Source organism: Macaca nemestrina, chromosome 8 (assembly GCF_043159975.1).
Source record: "Macaca nemestrina isolate mMacNem1 chromosome 8, mMacNem.hap1, whole genome shotgun sequence".
NCBI lineage: Eukaryota > Metazoa > Chordata > Mammalia > Primates > Cercopithecidae > Macaca > Macaca nemestrina.
This window is the reverse complement of record NC_092132.1, coordinates 117,558,557-117,572,040: the sequence shown is the minus strand read 5'-3', so window position 1 is coordinate 117,572,040 and position 13,484 is coordinate 117,558,557. Positions and strand designations below refer to the sequence as shown.

The following is a 13,484-nucleotide window of genomic DNA, read 5'->3' as shown; positions in this document are numbered from 1 at the left end:
CGGGCGGATCACGAGGTCAGGAAATCGAGACCCTACTGGCTAACACGGTGAAACCCCGTCTCTATTAAAAATACAAAAAATTAGCAGGGGGTTGTGGCGGGCGCCTGTAGTCCCAGCTACTGGGGAGGCTGAGGCAGGAGAATGGCGTGAACCCGGGAGGCGGAGCTTGCAGTGAGCCGAGATTGCGCCACTGCACTCCAGCCTGGGCAACAGAGCAAGACTCTGTCTCAAAAAAAAAAAAAAAAAAAGGTGCATTCTCCTTCCCAGCCTAATCATGCTTTACCCCAGCCTCCTTAACCCCCTTCTGTGGTCCTGGCCTGGGAAGCTTCTCATCCTTCAGACCTCAGCTTCTGAAGCATGATGTATTTGAGGTAGCTTTCCTGACCCCCTGGCTCCTTACTAGATTAGTTTATTTTCTAAACACGTTTTGCAGTTTGTCATTGTAAATATCTTCCTCAGTTGACTCTATCTTCTGTGAGGGAATGAACTAGATTTGTTTTGGTGACCCTGGTGCTGCCAGTCCTTGGTATAAGGTAGTTGTTCAATACACACAAACACACACACACTTAGACAACAAAGATTCTAGCTTGCAGTTGGTAGTCAAAAAAATAGTTATTGTGTTTTATTCTTTTTTTTTTTTTTTTTTTTTTTGAAACGGAGTCTCACGCTGTTGCCCAGGCTGGAGTGCAGTGGCGCGATCTCAGCTCACTGCAAGCTCCGCCTCCCGGGTTCCCGCCATTCTCCTGCCTCAGCCTCCTGAGTAGCTGGGACTACAGGCACCCGCCACCGCGCCCGGCTAATTTTTTGTATTTTTAGTAGAGACGGGGTTTCACTGTGGTCTCGATCTCCTGACCTTGTGATCCGCTCGCCTCGGCCTCCCAAAGTGCTGGGATTACAGGCTTGAGCCACCGCGCCCGGCCTATTGTGTTTTATTCTTATCAAACCATCAAGTACAAGGAGAATACTATCTTTCATTACTGTGAAGGGTATCATTGCTTCAAAGTTCTCTACCTTCCAAGTTCTGAACCCTGAACTGCTACCAAGCTATAAAGGGCTATGCCTAGTCACATGTCCACCCATCACCAAATAACTCACTAACCGAGAATAATTACCAATTTTTTTTTTTTTTTTAAATTTTGAGACGGAGTCTTGCTCTGTCGCCCAGGCTGGAGTGCAGCGACACCATCTCGGCTCACTGCAACCTCCACCTCCCAGGTTCAAGTGATTCTCCTGCCTCAGCCTCCTGAGTAGCTGGGATTACAGGCATCCACCATCCCACATGGCTAATTTTTTTTGTATTTTTAGTAGAGGGGGGTTTCACCATGTTGGTCAGGCTGGTCTCAAACTACTGACTTAAGGTGATCTGCCCGCCTTGGCCTCCTGAAGTGCTGGGATTACAGGCGTGAGCCACCGCATCCGGCCATAATTACCAAATTTAAATTTGCAAAGATGGTGACACTTTGACACTTGATCCAAATCAGGTGCCCTTTTCACTACACACACACACGCACATACACACACAGTATGAACCATGCATTACACACTATGGGTGATGCTTTCGTCACAAGAACAGTTTGCAGTCAGAGGTGGAGAATATGGAGCAGAGAAGTCTGGATAACTTGGGTTAAGGTTGATGTAGATTCAGTATTTCATTCACCTAACAAATATTTTTGAGGATCAACATGCATTTGTTCAATCGCCAAATATTTACAAAGTCCGTACATATTCCCAGGCACGTGCCAGGTACAACACTAGACACAGTAATCGGTGACGAGTAAAGCAGAAATGACATCCCGTGCTTGTGAAGCTTACAGTCTTGTGAAAGGAGACAGAAAATAAACCAGGCAACAAGTAAATCACATAACAACACATCTTGAGTACTATGAAGTGCTATAAAAGAAAGGGTCAGAAAGCCGTAAGAGAGACCAAGGGAGATCTGAAGAACAACAAAATAGCAACCACTACTGAAGTGAGTGCTCTGGGCAGAGGGAACAGAGGCATTGTGCTGTAAGGGCCTGGGCCAGGAAAAGGTTTGTATGTCCTCATAGCTAAGAGGAGGCAGCAGGATTGGAGTGCAGCATAGATGACGTGTTGCGGGATGCGGGGTGACTAGTCGCTGCAGTTTGCTAGGACAAGGTGGTTTCTCAAGACACTGGACTTTCAGTTTTGAACCTGGGACAGTTCTGAACGGACCATTCGTCACTCTAGGTTCAAGATGGGTTTGAAGAGACTGATTTTGAATCTCTCCTGTCCAGACCTACAACTGCTCCAGTCAGTAAGCAGGGCCTGGGCTCCAGCGCTGTCTGGTGTTCCCCCTCTGCAAATCTTTGTCCAGTAAATCTGTGTTGCTGATGAGCAACCCTCCCCACCGCTGTCTCTGTTTCTTTTCTTCATTCTAACAAATAGTAAATAGCAAAAGTGAAGAAAATGAGAAAATTAAAGTGATAATGATAGATTAATCATTACTTAAGAGGGAGAATACTAAGTAAAGGATGTGGAGGAATTTTGGCTTAGAAACTCTGATCTTGTCCACATAGCTGTAAGTGTATGTGTGTGTGTGCATGCACACACACACATGTGAAAGAGATAAGTGATTTCTCCCTTTCTTCCTTCCTCCCTCCCTCCCTCCCTTCCTTCCTTGTTTCTTCCCTCCCTCCCTCTCTTCCTTCTTTCTTCCCTCCCTCCCTTCCTTCCTCCCTCCCTCCCTTCCTTCCTCCCTCCCTCCCTTCCTTCCTCCCTCCCTTCTTTCCTTCCTCCCTCCTTCTCTTCCTTCCTTCCTCCCTCCCTCCCTTCTTTCTTTCCTTTCTCCCTCTCTTCCTTGTTTCCTTCCTCCCTCTCTCCCTTCTTTCCTTTCTTCCTTCCTTCCCTTCCTTCCTTCCTTCCTTCTTCCCTCCCTCCCTCTCTCCTTCCCTCTTTCTCTCCCTCCTTTCCTTTACTTTCTTCCTCCTCCTCTCTTTATAATTAATGCCATTCAAAAAAGGAACTGAAATGGCTAATGGCATCTTATATTGAGTTTTATGCTTTTCAAAATATGTTCACACTACCTTCTTGAATCCCCACAATAATTCTACCAAGTAGGTATTATCTTCCACATAAAATCAAAAGACTATGAAAATTAAAATGACTTGTTAGACATCACACAGTAACTTAACAAAAGGACTAGGCTGGAACGCAGGGCTCCTAACTCCTCGACCAGTGTTCTTTTAAACACCGCCCTTTATTATTAGCTAGCTCAATGACAGGATTTTGTAGAAATGATAGGTAAGCTTAAAGGCAGGAAACGTAACTGTGGCAGCAGTTCTAGGAAATGCTACCGTTATCTTCTGAAGCAGCCTGCCAAACAGCTCGGAGTCATGGCGGGCTCCCAAGGACAGTGTGAAGATTTCTCTTGGGCCTCTTCACCTGGTGTTAGGTTATCTTCATAATAACTGGGGTGAACTAGGCCCTCCACTGGGCTCTGACATTTCACCTGCCACTTGTGCACACTGAAAGGCATGACATTTCTTACACCTTTGAAAACATCAGGGAAAATCAAAGAAATTTCTCTCATTCTGAACTTTACCTCTGCTGGGCCAAAAGGTTTGCTACCAGGGCAATAATAAAAGCAAGAAAGGAGAGAGTTCCATAAAGAAGAGATAAGTGGAACAGATTTATGGGCTGAAATAACAATCAACCAATGACCACACTAGTTAAATTGCCTTCTTCAATACCTGCACTCTATACTATGCCTTTCTTATGTAAAGAGTAAACAAACCCCCTTTTTTTTCTGTTTCAAGATAATCTTGATTTTCATTGTGTGTAATTAAGGAGTACAATGTGATATTCTTTGGATTGATGCACAATAGATACACATATTTTCAAGTCACGTGGGATAATATGTTCACATAATTTGTACAGATCAAGTCAGTGTACTTGGGATATCAATCAACTTACATATTTGTATTTTCTTTATGCTAGAAACATTCAAATTTTTCTCTTCTAGCTATTTTTAAATGTACAATAGATTATCATAAGCTTTAGTCACCTCACTGATCTTTAGAACATTATATGTTATTTCTTCTATCAAACCAAATATTTGTACCCATTAATCAACTTCTCTTTATCCCACTTCTTTCTTTGGCCACCCTTCCCGACCTCTGGTAACCACAAATCTACTCTCTTTCTTTATGAGATCCACTGTTTTAGCTTCCACATATGAGTATAAATGCAAAATGCTCTTTTAATATACTTATGCGTAGTGAAACAGTGACTGTAGTCAAGCAAATTCACATATCTGTCATCTCACGGAGTTAATCTTTTTTGTGTGTGCATGTAACAAGAGCCCTTAAAATCTACTCTTTTAGCAAAAATCCTGAATATAAAATAATTTTATTAATTATGTTCTTTGTTCTGTACACTGAATCTTTTAGACTTATTCATTCTGCATATCTGCTCCTTTGTATAAAGGATAAACAAAAACTTTAAAATACTTCTCTCTTCTGTCCTTCCAAGCCTACTAAGCACGTGGCATCCTCCCAGATGGAGAACCAACTCATTCACACACATAGTTGGCTGTTGTTTCACTCAAAAGGAGTTGATTTGAAATTATCTGACTGCATTAACTGAACTGATAACCAGCTGATCATTGCTATAGATAAAGGGATTTCTTCAAGGCATAGAGAAAGTCAGTAACAATCAGATCTAGAATTATGATTTTTTGACTATTCATATTGTAGGCCCCAGCCATCTCCAGTTGTGTATTCGTCCACAACCCATGAGCTGGCACCGGGGGATTGGCAGACCCTTGTTCCTGGAACCTCCCACTGGTTATCACACCTAACGTTGGAACACTGTGGTACAGTGAACTCTGATTCCTGGAATTGTTACCAGGTGACCACGACGTCATCAAATGGTCTGGCCATTCCTTCTACTGATGTTTCAAACATGTTTCAGACTAAGCTACGAAATGAAAGTTGGGAAGACTTGCAGAAAATGTCCTGCACAACTGAGATCCAAGTAGCATTCATTCTCTCCTCCTTTATGACCTTCATCAGTGGACTCATCATCCTGCTGATCTTCAGGCTGATTTGGAGAACTGTTAAAAAATGGCAAATCATCAAGGGAACAGGAATTATCTTGGTCAGTTTCCTTATTAGGGATCCCTTTGTGTGAAGTTACAGATGAGTTTGGGGTAGTTTTGTGTTCAGCAAAAGATCTAAGCTTCATTCAGTTTTTCAGGCTAACACAGTCAGCTTCTCTGGCCTGGTGCCTCAGAAAGGGTAGTAAGCCAGACCTCAGGCCACATTCTGAAGCCTGAAGAGACAGGGTCAGGCCTCTTTTTTCTCCCATCACTGGAAAAAGCAATGTCTTGTATGGTTAATGATTAATGTTAGCTCTGGAAAGGGAGGTCACTGTTCTGAAAAAAAGGTTCATAAACATTATGTCCATGACTCTATCTTGAATTTTAACAAGACAATTGTGCTAGGTTGTAGAAAGGAGGTGAAAGGGAACAAGACATCAACGTCAACCTTGCTTTCATAAATTGTTCATGCATAATGCATATGTACTGACATGTGTACATTGTCTTTTGTATGCTATGTGAAGACAACACATTGAGTTGCACATACACAGAGAAGCTCATGCATACATGCCTGTGCTATCCAGGCATAGATGCAAGGACATTTCTTATAACCAAACAACCTTAGCAGGAGTTGATGTTGTTGAATAACAGCTGGCAAATGATGATGATGAGGATAACTGATGTATTATACAGATAAGGCATTGCTTAAGAGCTTGAAATAAAGCTCTCAAATGCTGTGTAATGGATGTTCTATTACCAGAGGTCAAAGACGAAGAGTTTTATTATACCCTGTGTAGTTTGTTTCCATTTTTGCTTCCCAAACTTTCTTTCTCTGATAGATTATAGCAATTTCCATAACACAACACATTTCACCTGTGCATTATAATATTGAAAATTTGCTTAAAACATTTCTTTTAGTACTAAAACCTACAGAAAATATAATTTATAAATTGATAATTTTTAAGGTTATTGGTAATATAGAATTTTGTTTTCCATATTTGAAAATTAGCCAATATTGAAGCTTATAGATTTTGTTCCTAAACAAGTTTATTCTATTGATTATTTGTACATTATGGATTTTAAGCAGTGGCACAATAATTGGAGAAAGAATACTGGGATACTGACTTATGGGTAAATAGCCTTGATGAATCTGCCTCCTGTTTTCTACCTTGTTTTGTTGTTGTTAATGCACAACTGAATTTGTAGGATTTTTAAATCTTCTTAGTCTTCTGCTCTAGGCAGTGTTCTTCTCCATTATGTTCATTTTCTGTGATTACAAAAATGTGAGAGTACATTTGTCAATTTCCTATATTTTTCATTTCTTGCTTTGGGTGTAATTTATGTCTACACTTCAATCCAGGTGTATCCTTTAATTACAAATATTTAGCAAATGTTACGAAATGTTAAGAAGTGAGCCTGAGCAACCAGAATGCTGTACCGTTCTGCTTTTGAATCTTGAGGAAAGAGTTTGATCAAGTTGAGTTAGTTTTCAATAATTTGTTTTGTTTCATCAAATTAAGAGTGACCTGTTTTTCTCTAAGCCTTTGGAGAAGTTGGACAAATGCAAAAAAAAAAAAAAAGTCAGAAATCTAGGTGTACTGTGAAGAGTTATTTTAAAAATTATTTGGAGAGTTATAATTTCTCTCCTTAAATGTGCATTTAAAACATTTATTACATCTATAAATATGATTTTATTATATCTTAGGACCAATTTGTTTTTCCACAGAAGGTAGCTCCATTTTATGATGGAATTCAAATGAGTATTCTATATTAATGTCATACCTAGTATTTTTTTAAATTAATTCTCAGACAACATTTAGAAACAGATATGAGTCGTGTGTATTAGAGGACAAAAAATTGATCAGGATGTAAACTTTTATCAAAGAGTTTTTAAATGAGACTTCTCTTCTTATCATTCAGAAAATATGAGTAGAAACATTAACTGATTTTGGAAATCTTGGTTTCATGTAAAATGAGCTTTTTTGAAAGTCAGAGGGAGTCATTTAGCTTGGTGTGGGTAGTCCTAGGTGGTTTGTGTATTTCTTTGTGGTGGTTCTAAAATATTATCAGCAAACAATGAATGCCAGCTCAGGCCCCAGCCTTTCCTCATTGCCTGATATTAGGAAAGTCATTTAATTTCTCTATACCTTGGTTTCCACATCAATATAAAATTTATTTAGTCATGCCTAACTTTATCATATGAGATTACTGTAACATTTAAATATAATAAGTGAAGACATTCTGGCCGGGCGCGGTGGCTCACGCCTGTAATCCCAGCACTTTGGGAGGCCGAGATGGGCGGATCACAAGGTCAGGAGATGGAGACCATCCTGGCTAACACGGTGAAACCCTGTCTCTACTAAAAATACAAAAAAACTAGCCGGGCGAGGTGGCGGGCGCCTGTAGTCCCAGCTACTCGGGAGGCTGAAGCAGGAGAATGGCGTAAACCCGGGAGGCGGAGCTTGCAGTGAGCTGAGATCCGGCCACTGCACTCCGGCCTGGGTGACAGAGCGAGACTCCGTCTTAAAAAAAAAAAAAAAAAAAAAAAGACATTCTATAAATGTGAGGAAGGATTATAATTTCAGAATATAATACCAGCCAAAAAAACTAAAAGCAACACAAAATTGCTGAAAACTTCTCCCTTGTCTCACAAAATGCAGACACTTAAGTAATCACCTAAAAAATCAATTTGTAATCTTTTTTCTTTGTCCACATATCTTGATGAAAACTGTTACACTTATACCCAGAGCAGAAGAAAGCATGATGCTCCCAATTCTGATCGTTGCAATGATGTCAGTATGAAGGGTCTGGGACTGAGTATACATGAGAAAGACATAGAGGAAGATTGCAGAATTTCAGCATAGAAAAAGCTGTGCAGAAAACCAGGAAAATGCAAATCCAGTAAAATCCGTATTATGAAATATTGAATAAGCAACTTCAGGGTTCCCTGGTTTGGACAAGGTAGAGTGGTTTTCGACTGATACCATCACAAGAGGCTCTATCAACATAAGTAAAACAGATTTCTTTCTCTCAGATCCAGCTCGCATTGTCAATTTCTTTCTCTCGATTGTAGGAACTGTTCACATCAGGTAGCATCCGTAGGAACCATGTAAGAAGCCTCCACTTCCACGGACGATTTCGTGATCGTATAGAAATGTTGCTTTCGGCCCAGACCTTTGTGGGGCAAGTGTTGGTAAGTACATTTTCAGTGTTAGCTTGCTAACAAACTTTAGCCATAGGTGTGATTATAGTCAGTATAAATCAATTGATTCTCTAGGTAAACAACTGATGTTCCTTTGGTCGTCTTATCTATAATATCACCACCTCCCCGTCCCCACCTCCCTGTGTCTACCACTCTTTACCCATTATCTTGCTTTATATCTGGAGTGAATATAATTACTAATAATTGTATTATATTATTATATATTAATGTAAATCATATATATTATTAATGTTATATAATTAATAGTATATAATACATTATCTGTAATAACATGTAATTATATGGAATAATTATATAATTATTAATAATTATAATCTTCCTAATTATAGTTAATTACTAATCATATATTTATAAATAGTAATTGTAATATTATATATTTACTAATTAATGATATATATTTATAATTATATAATTACTAATTATGTATTATAATTATATTTTATATTTATTGTCAGTCTTTCCACAAGGAAGAAAGCTTTGTTAGGGCAATGGTTGTGAGCGTTTGGTTCTCCTTATATATGCAGATGGGTGTGCACATAGATATTTTCAAAAAATGTTTAGTAAACGAATCAGACCTGAAATATATAGCTACTTTCCTCTCCTTTGATTTCAATAGACCTCTTTATATCATTATGCAAAGTAGCCTTTAGTGTCCCTCTATGATATTTATCCCTCTACTTCCTATTTTAATCTCGGTAATTTGAACATATTAAATCTCACTTTGGGCATCATCTCTTTGGGGCATCCTAACCTTACCTCTTTATTAAGAGCTCCTCCTCTAGCTTCTTTAATATTTGTTGAGCATTGCTATTAAAATTATCTGTGCACATGCCTCTCTCTCTCAGAGTACAGTGAGCTCCTGTCCATACTATGTCATGGAACTGTTTATTTCCCATTATCTGGATATAGCAGATGCCCTGTAAATGAAGATTGCGCTGATCATCCTTTCAGTAGTGTGGTTTGATCTAAAATATGAAAAGATGAAATTCATAATTAGGGGTCTGCTGCCATCAGATGGTCTTATAATGGAAGTAGGTTCGTGTGAGCTAAAGATTATCCTCTGTTTCTTATAACTAGCAAAAACATGGCCCTTTTCCAGTTACTGTTTAATTCTGATCTCATACATTGCTAACGCTTGGTTGGAAGTATTAAGTAAAACTGCTTTCATAAAAGCTGCAGGGAATGTTGAGTCATCTGGAAATGTGCCTCTCCTTTTTCTGTCTTCTAAAGTTTTTTATCTCTTTTCCTGAAATCTCTGTGGGTATGACCCATTGCAGAAGGATTTTGTAATTCTCTCTGATGATATCAAGGATTTCTTGGTTAGGATTCAATGTTCTTCAAACGTTCAAGTCATGTTTGTGTGAGAAACTTTGGGAATAATATATTAAAGGTCACTAGGGTGAGGGAGAAGGGAACTTACAACATCCATCATATGAGCATTGCATATGGGAAGTGGGTGGGAAAGGAATGATGAAAAATTACCATACCAATAAAAATTACTTATTTAACAAAGGGAAACTGTATTATTTTAACCTATAACAGCTGGTGATTATCTAGTTGGAACAGCAGGAGGCAAGGAGTAAAGCTTAGATTAGAATAAATACTTCAGGCCGGGTGCGCTGGCTCATGCCTGTAATCTAGCACTTTGAGAGGCAAAGCAGGAGGATTGCTTGAGCCCAGGAGATCAAGACCAGCCTGAGCAGCATAGCAAGACCTCACCTCCACAAGTAATTTAAAAGTTAACTCAGTATATTGGCCTGCACCTGTGGTCCCAGCTACTCAGGAGGCTGAGATAGGAGGATCACTTGAGCCCAAGTGGTCAAGGCTGCAGTGCTGCAGTGAGCTGTGATCATGCCACTGCACTCCAGCCTGGGCGACAGAGAGAGACCCCATCTAAAAAAAAATACTCTAGCATCGAAAGCCAAAACTGAGCCTCTTAGAGATCCCAAGTACAGTTTTAAGAGAATAAAACGGCTTAAAAGGAAGGCTTCCTTCCTTCTATCCTTCTTTCCTTCCTTTGTAATTCTTTTACTTCTTTTTTTATTTTAATACTTTAAGTTCTAGGGTACATGTGTACAATGTGCAGGTTTGTTACATATATATACATATATATATATATATACACACACACGTGCCATGTTGGTGTGCTGCACCCATTAACTCGTCATTTATATTAGGTATATCTCCTAATGCTATCCGCCCCCCCACCCACTCCCCACAATAGGACCCGGTGTGTGATGTTCCCCTTCCTGTGTCCAAGTGATCTCAATGTTCAATTCCCACCTGTGAGTGAGAATATGCGGTATTTGGTTTTCTGTTCTTGCGATAGTTTGCTGAGAATGATGGTTTCCAGCTGCATCTATGTCCCTACAAAGGACACAAACTCATCCTTTTTTATGGTTGCCTAGTATTCCATGGTATATATGTGCCACATATTCTTAATCCAGTCTGTCATTGATGGACATTTGGGTTGATTCCAAGTCTTTGCTATTGTGAATAGTGCTGCAATAAACATACATGTGCATGTGTCTTTATAGCAGCATGACTTATAATCCTTTGGGTATATCCCCAGTAATGGGATGGCTGGGTCAAATGGTATTTCTAGTTCCAAGACTAAACCAGAAAGAAGCTGAATCCCTGAATAGACCAATAGCAGGCTCTGAAATTGAGGCAATAATTAATAGCCTACCAACCAAAAAACATCCAGGACCAGACGAATTCACAGCCGAATTCTACCGGAGGTACAAGGAGGAGTTGGTACCATTCCTTCTGAAACTATTCCAATCAATAGAAAAGAGGGAATACTCCCTAACTCATTTTACGAGGCCAACATCATCCTGATACCAAAGCCTGACAGAGATACAACAAAAAAAGAGAGTTTTAGACCAATAGCTCTGATGAACATCGATGCAAAAATCCTCAATAAAATACTGGCAAACCGAATCCAGCAGCACATCAAAAAGCTTATCCACCATGATCAAGTGGGCTTCATCCCTGAAATGCAAGGCTGGTTCAACATACACAAATCAATAAACGTAATCTAGCATATAAACAGGACCAAAGACAAAAACCACATGATTATCTCAATAGATGCAGAAAAGGCCTTTGACAAAATTCAACAGCCCTTCATGCTAAAAACGCTCAACAAATTCGGTATTGATGGAACGTATCTCAAAATAATAAGAGCTATTTATGACAAACCCATAGCCAATATCATACTGATTGGGCAAAAACTGGAAGCATTCCCTTTGAAAACTGACACAAGACAGGGATGCCCTCTCTCACCACTCCTATTCAACATAGTGTTGGAAGTTCTTTTACTTCTTTCAGCAAATATTTATTGTTTGCCAAGTACATGCTAGGCAAACACTCTAGGTATAGTGGAGAATTCACGCAAGAAACTTGCATTTAAGAAACTTAAATTCTAGTGAGGGTAGATATGAAAATTACATACATATGTAAATAAATAAATTCAGATAAGGAGTGCCATGAGGGAAATGTGAGTGAAGTGTTTGTGAGATATGGTTGTTACAGAGTTAGATCACAGTGATGATAGAAAAAATCTCTAAAAAGGTAAGATTTGAGCTGAAGCATGATGACAAAGAATAAAGCAATTGAAGAATTAAGGGAATAGAGTTCCAGATTGAGAGAATAGAATTGTGGAGTCAAAGAGTGCCACAAGAGTTTACTGCAAGTACCAGAAGGAGGCTCCTATGCTAGGGACATGGAGGGCAGGGGACAGCGAGGTCTTACAAGAGACTGTAAAATGGCTCAATGTCTTAAGATTCATAGGGAGGAGCTAAAAGACTCAAAGGGAATCACTCTATTCTAAAGTAAAGGGATATCTGAGATCTTAAAGCATGAGTTGACATGGTCTGATTATATTTTAAGGTTCAACAGGCACTAAAGGCTGAAAATAGAGGAATTGTTAAAAGTAAGCCAGGAAAATGATGGTAGAAATTAGGAGTACAGTAGGGACATGGATGCAGCTGGAAACCATCATTCTTAGCAAACTATCACAAGAACAGAAAACCAAACACCACATGTTCTCACTCATAGGTGGGAACTGAACAATGAGATCACTTGGACTCAGGAAGGGGAACATCACATACCGGGGCCTATCATGGGGAGGGGGGAGGGGGAAGGGATGGCATTGGGAGTTATAACTGATGTAAATGACGAGTTGATGGGTGCTGACGAGTTGATGGGTGCAGCACACCAACATGGCACAAGTATACATATGTAACAAACCTGCACATTATGCACATGTACCCTAGAACTTAAAGTATAATAATAATAATAATAATAATAAATAAATAAATAAATAAAATATTCACACACAAAAAAAAGAAATTAGGAGTACAATTTTAATATCACATAACTTTAAATTCAACAAAATTCAACCATAACCTTTGAAATGATAAATGTAACAAACCACAAAGAAGATATAACATCATTAACATCACTGCACCAAAAATATAACCCCAACGATATGTAAAACATTAAAAAGTTATTTTGATAAATGAAAAAGTAATTAAAATAAGTGAACTAAGTATCAAATGCAAAAAGTTAGGGAATAAAAACATTAAATCTAAGCAGAATAAATTTAAAAGATAGTTAGAAAATAATGAATTATAAAACAGTTGATTACTTCAAGCAATGAAATAGAGAAATCAATAGCTAGTCTATAAACAAGGGAAAAAAAGGAAAAAGAACAAATATATGAAATAAGACATTTAAATGAGAAAATAAGTACAGATAAAAAGGAAATTGAAAAAAATATATATGCAATTAATTTTGAAAACTAGATGATTTCTTATGATAATATGAATTACCAAAACTGTCCATAAAAGGAGAAATTCAAACAGACCAGTATCTGGAAAAAACAAAGTTGTCAAAGACCCATAATCATCATCACCCTCCCTTTTTGCCCCTTTGAGGAGAGACTTGGATGATTTCAAGGACTAGTCTATAAAACCATCAAGGAGTAGATCTCTCTAATGCTAATTAAACAGCTCCAGGTCATGGAAAAGAAAGCATTACATTTTCTTTTCCAATGAAGACACAGTACTTACATGAAAATCCCCCCAAATAGCAAATTTTATATACCCTAAAAACTAATGCCCTTAACACTTTGAGGGAGAATACATGGGCAACCACTCAATAGAAGTCTAAGAAAAGGAAGAAGGAGGAAGAGGAAAC

The 13,484-nt window shown here is 38.7% G+C and overlaps 1 protein-coding gene across 4 annotated transcripts in view; it reads left to right on the top strand.

The window, feature by feature from the left end:
* The first annotated feature begins 4,857 nt into the window (after positions 1-4,857).
* The window catches only part of LOC105476597 (potassium calcium-activated channel subfamily U member 1), a 166,682-nt gene continuing 158,055 nt past the window's right edge, over positions 4,858-13,484 (top strand). For 2 of the 4 annotated variants that reach the window (XM_071068397.1, XM_071068396.1), the window contains exons 1-2: positions 4,858-5,118; positions 8,133-8,252. In XM_071068397.1, the coding sequence (XP_070924498.1) occupies positions 4,924-5,118; positions 8,133-8,252 (315 nt within the window). In that variant the 5' untranslated portion in view covers positions 4,858-4,923. The remainder of the gene's footprint in view (positions 5,119-8,132; positions 8,253-13,484) is intronic. The other 2 variants (XM_071068394.1, XM_071068395.1) reach the window with 1 other exon arrangement.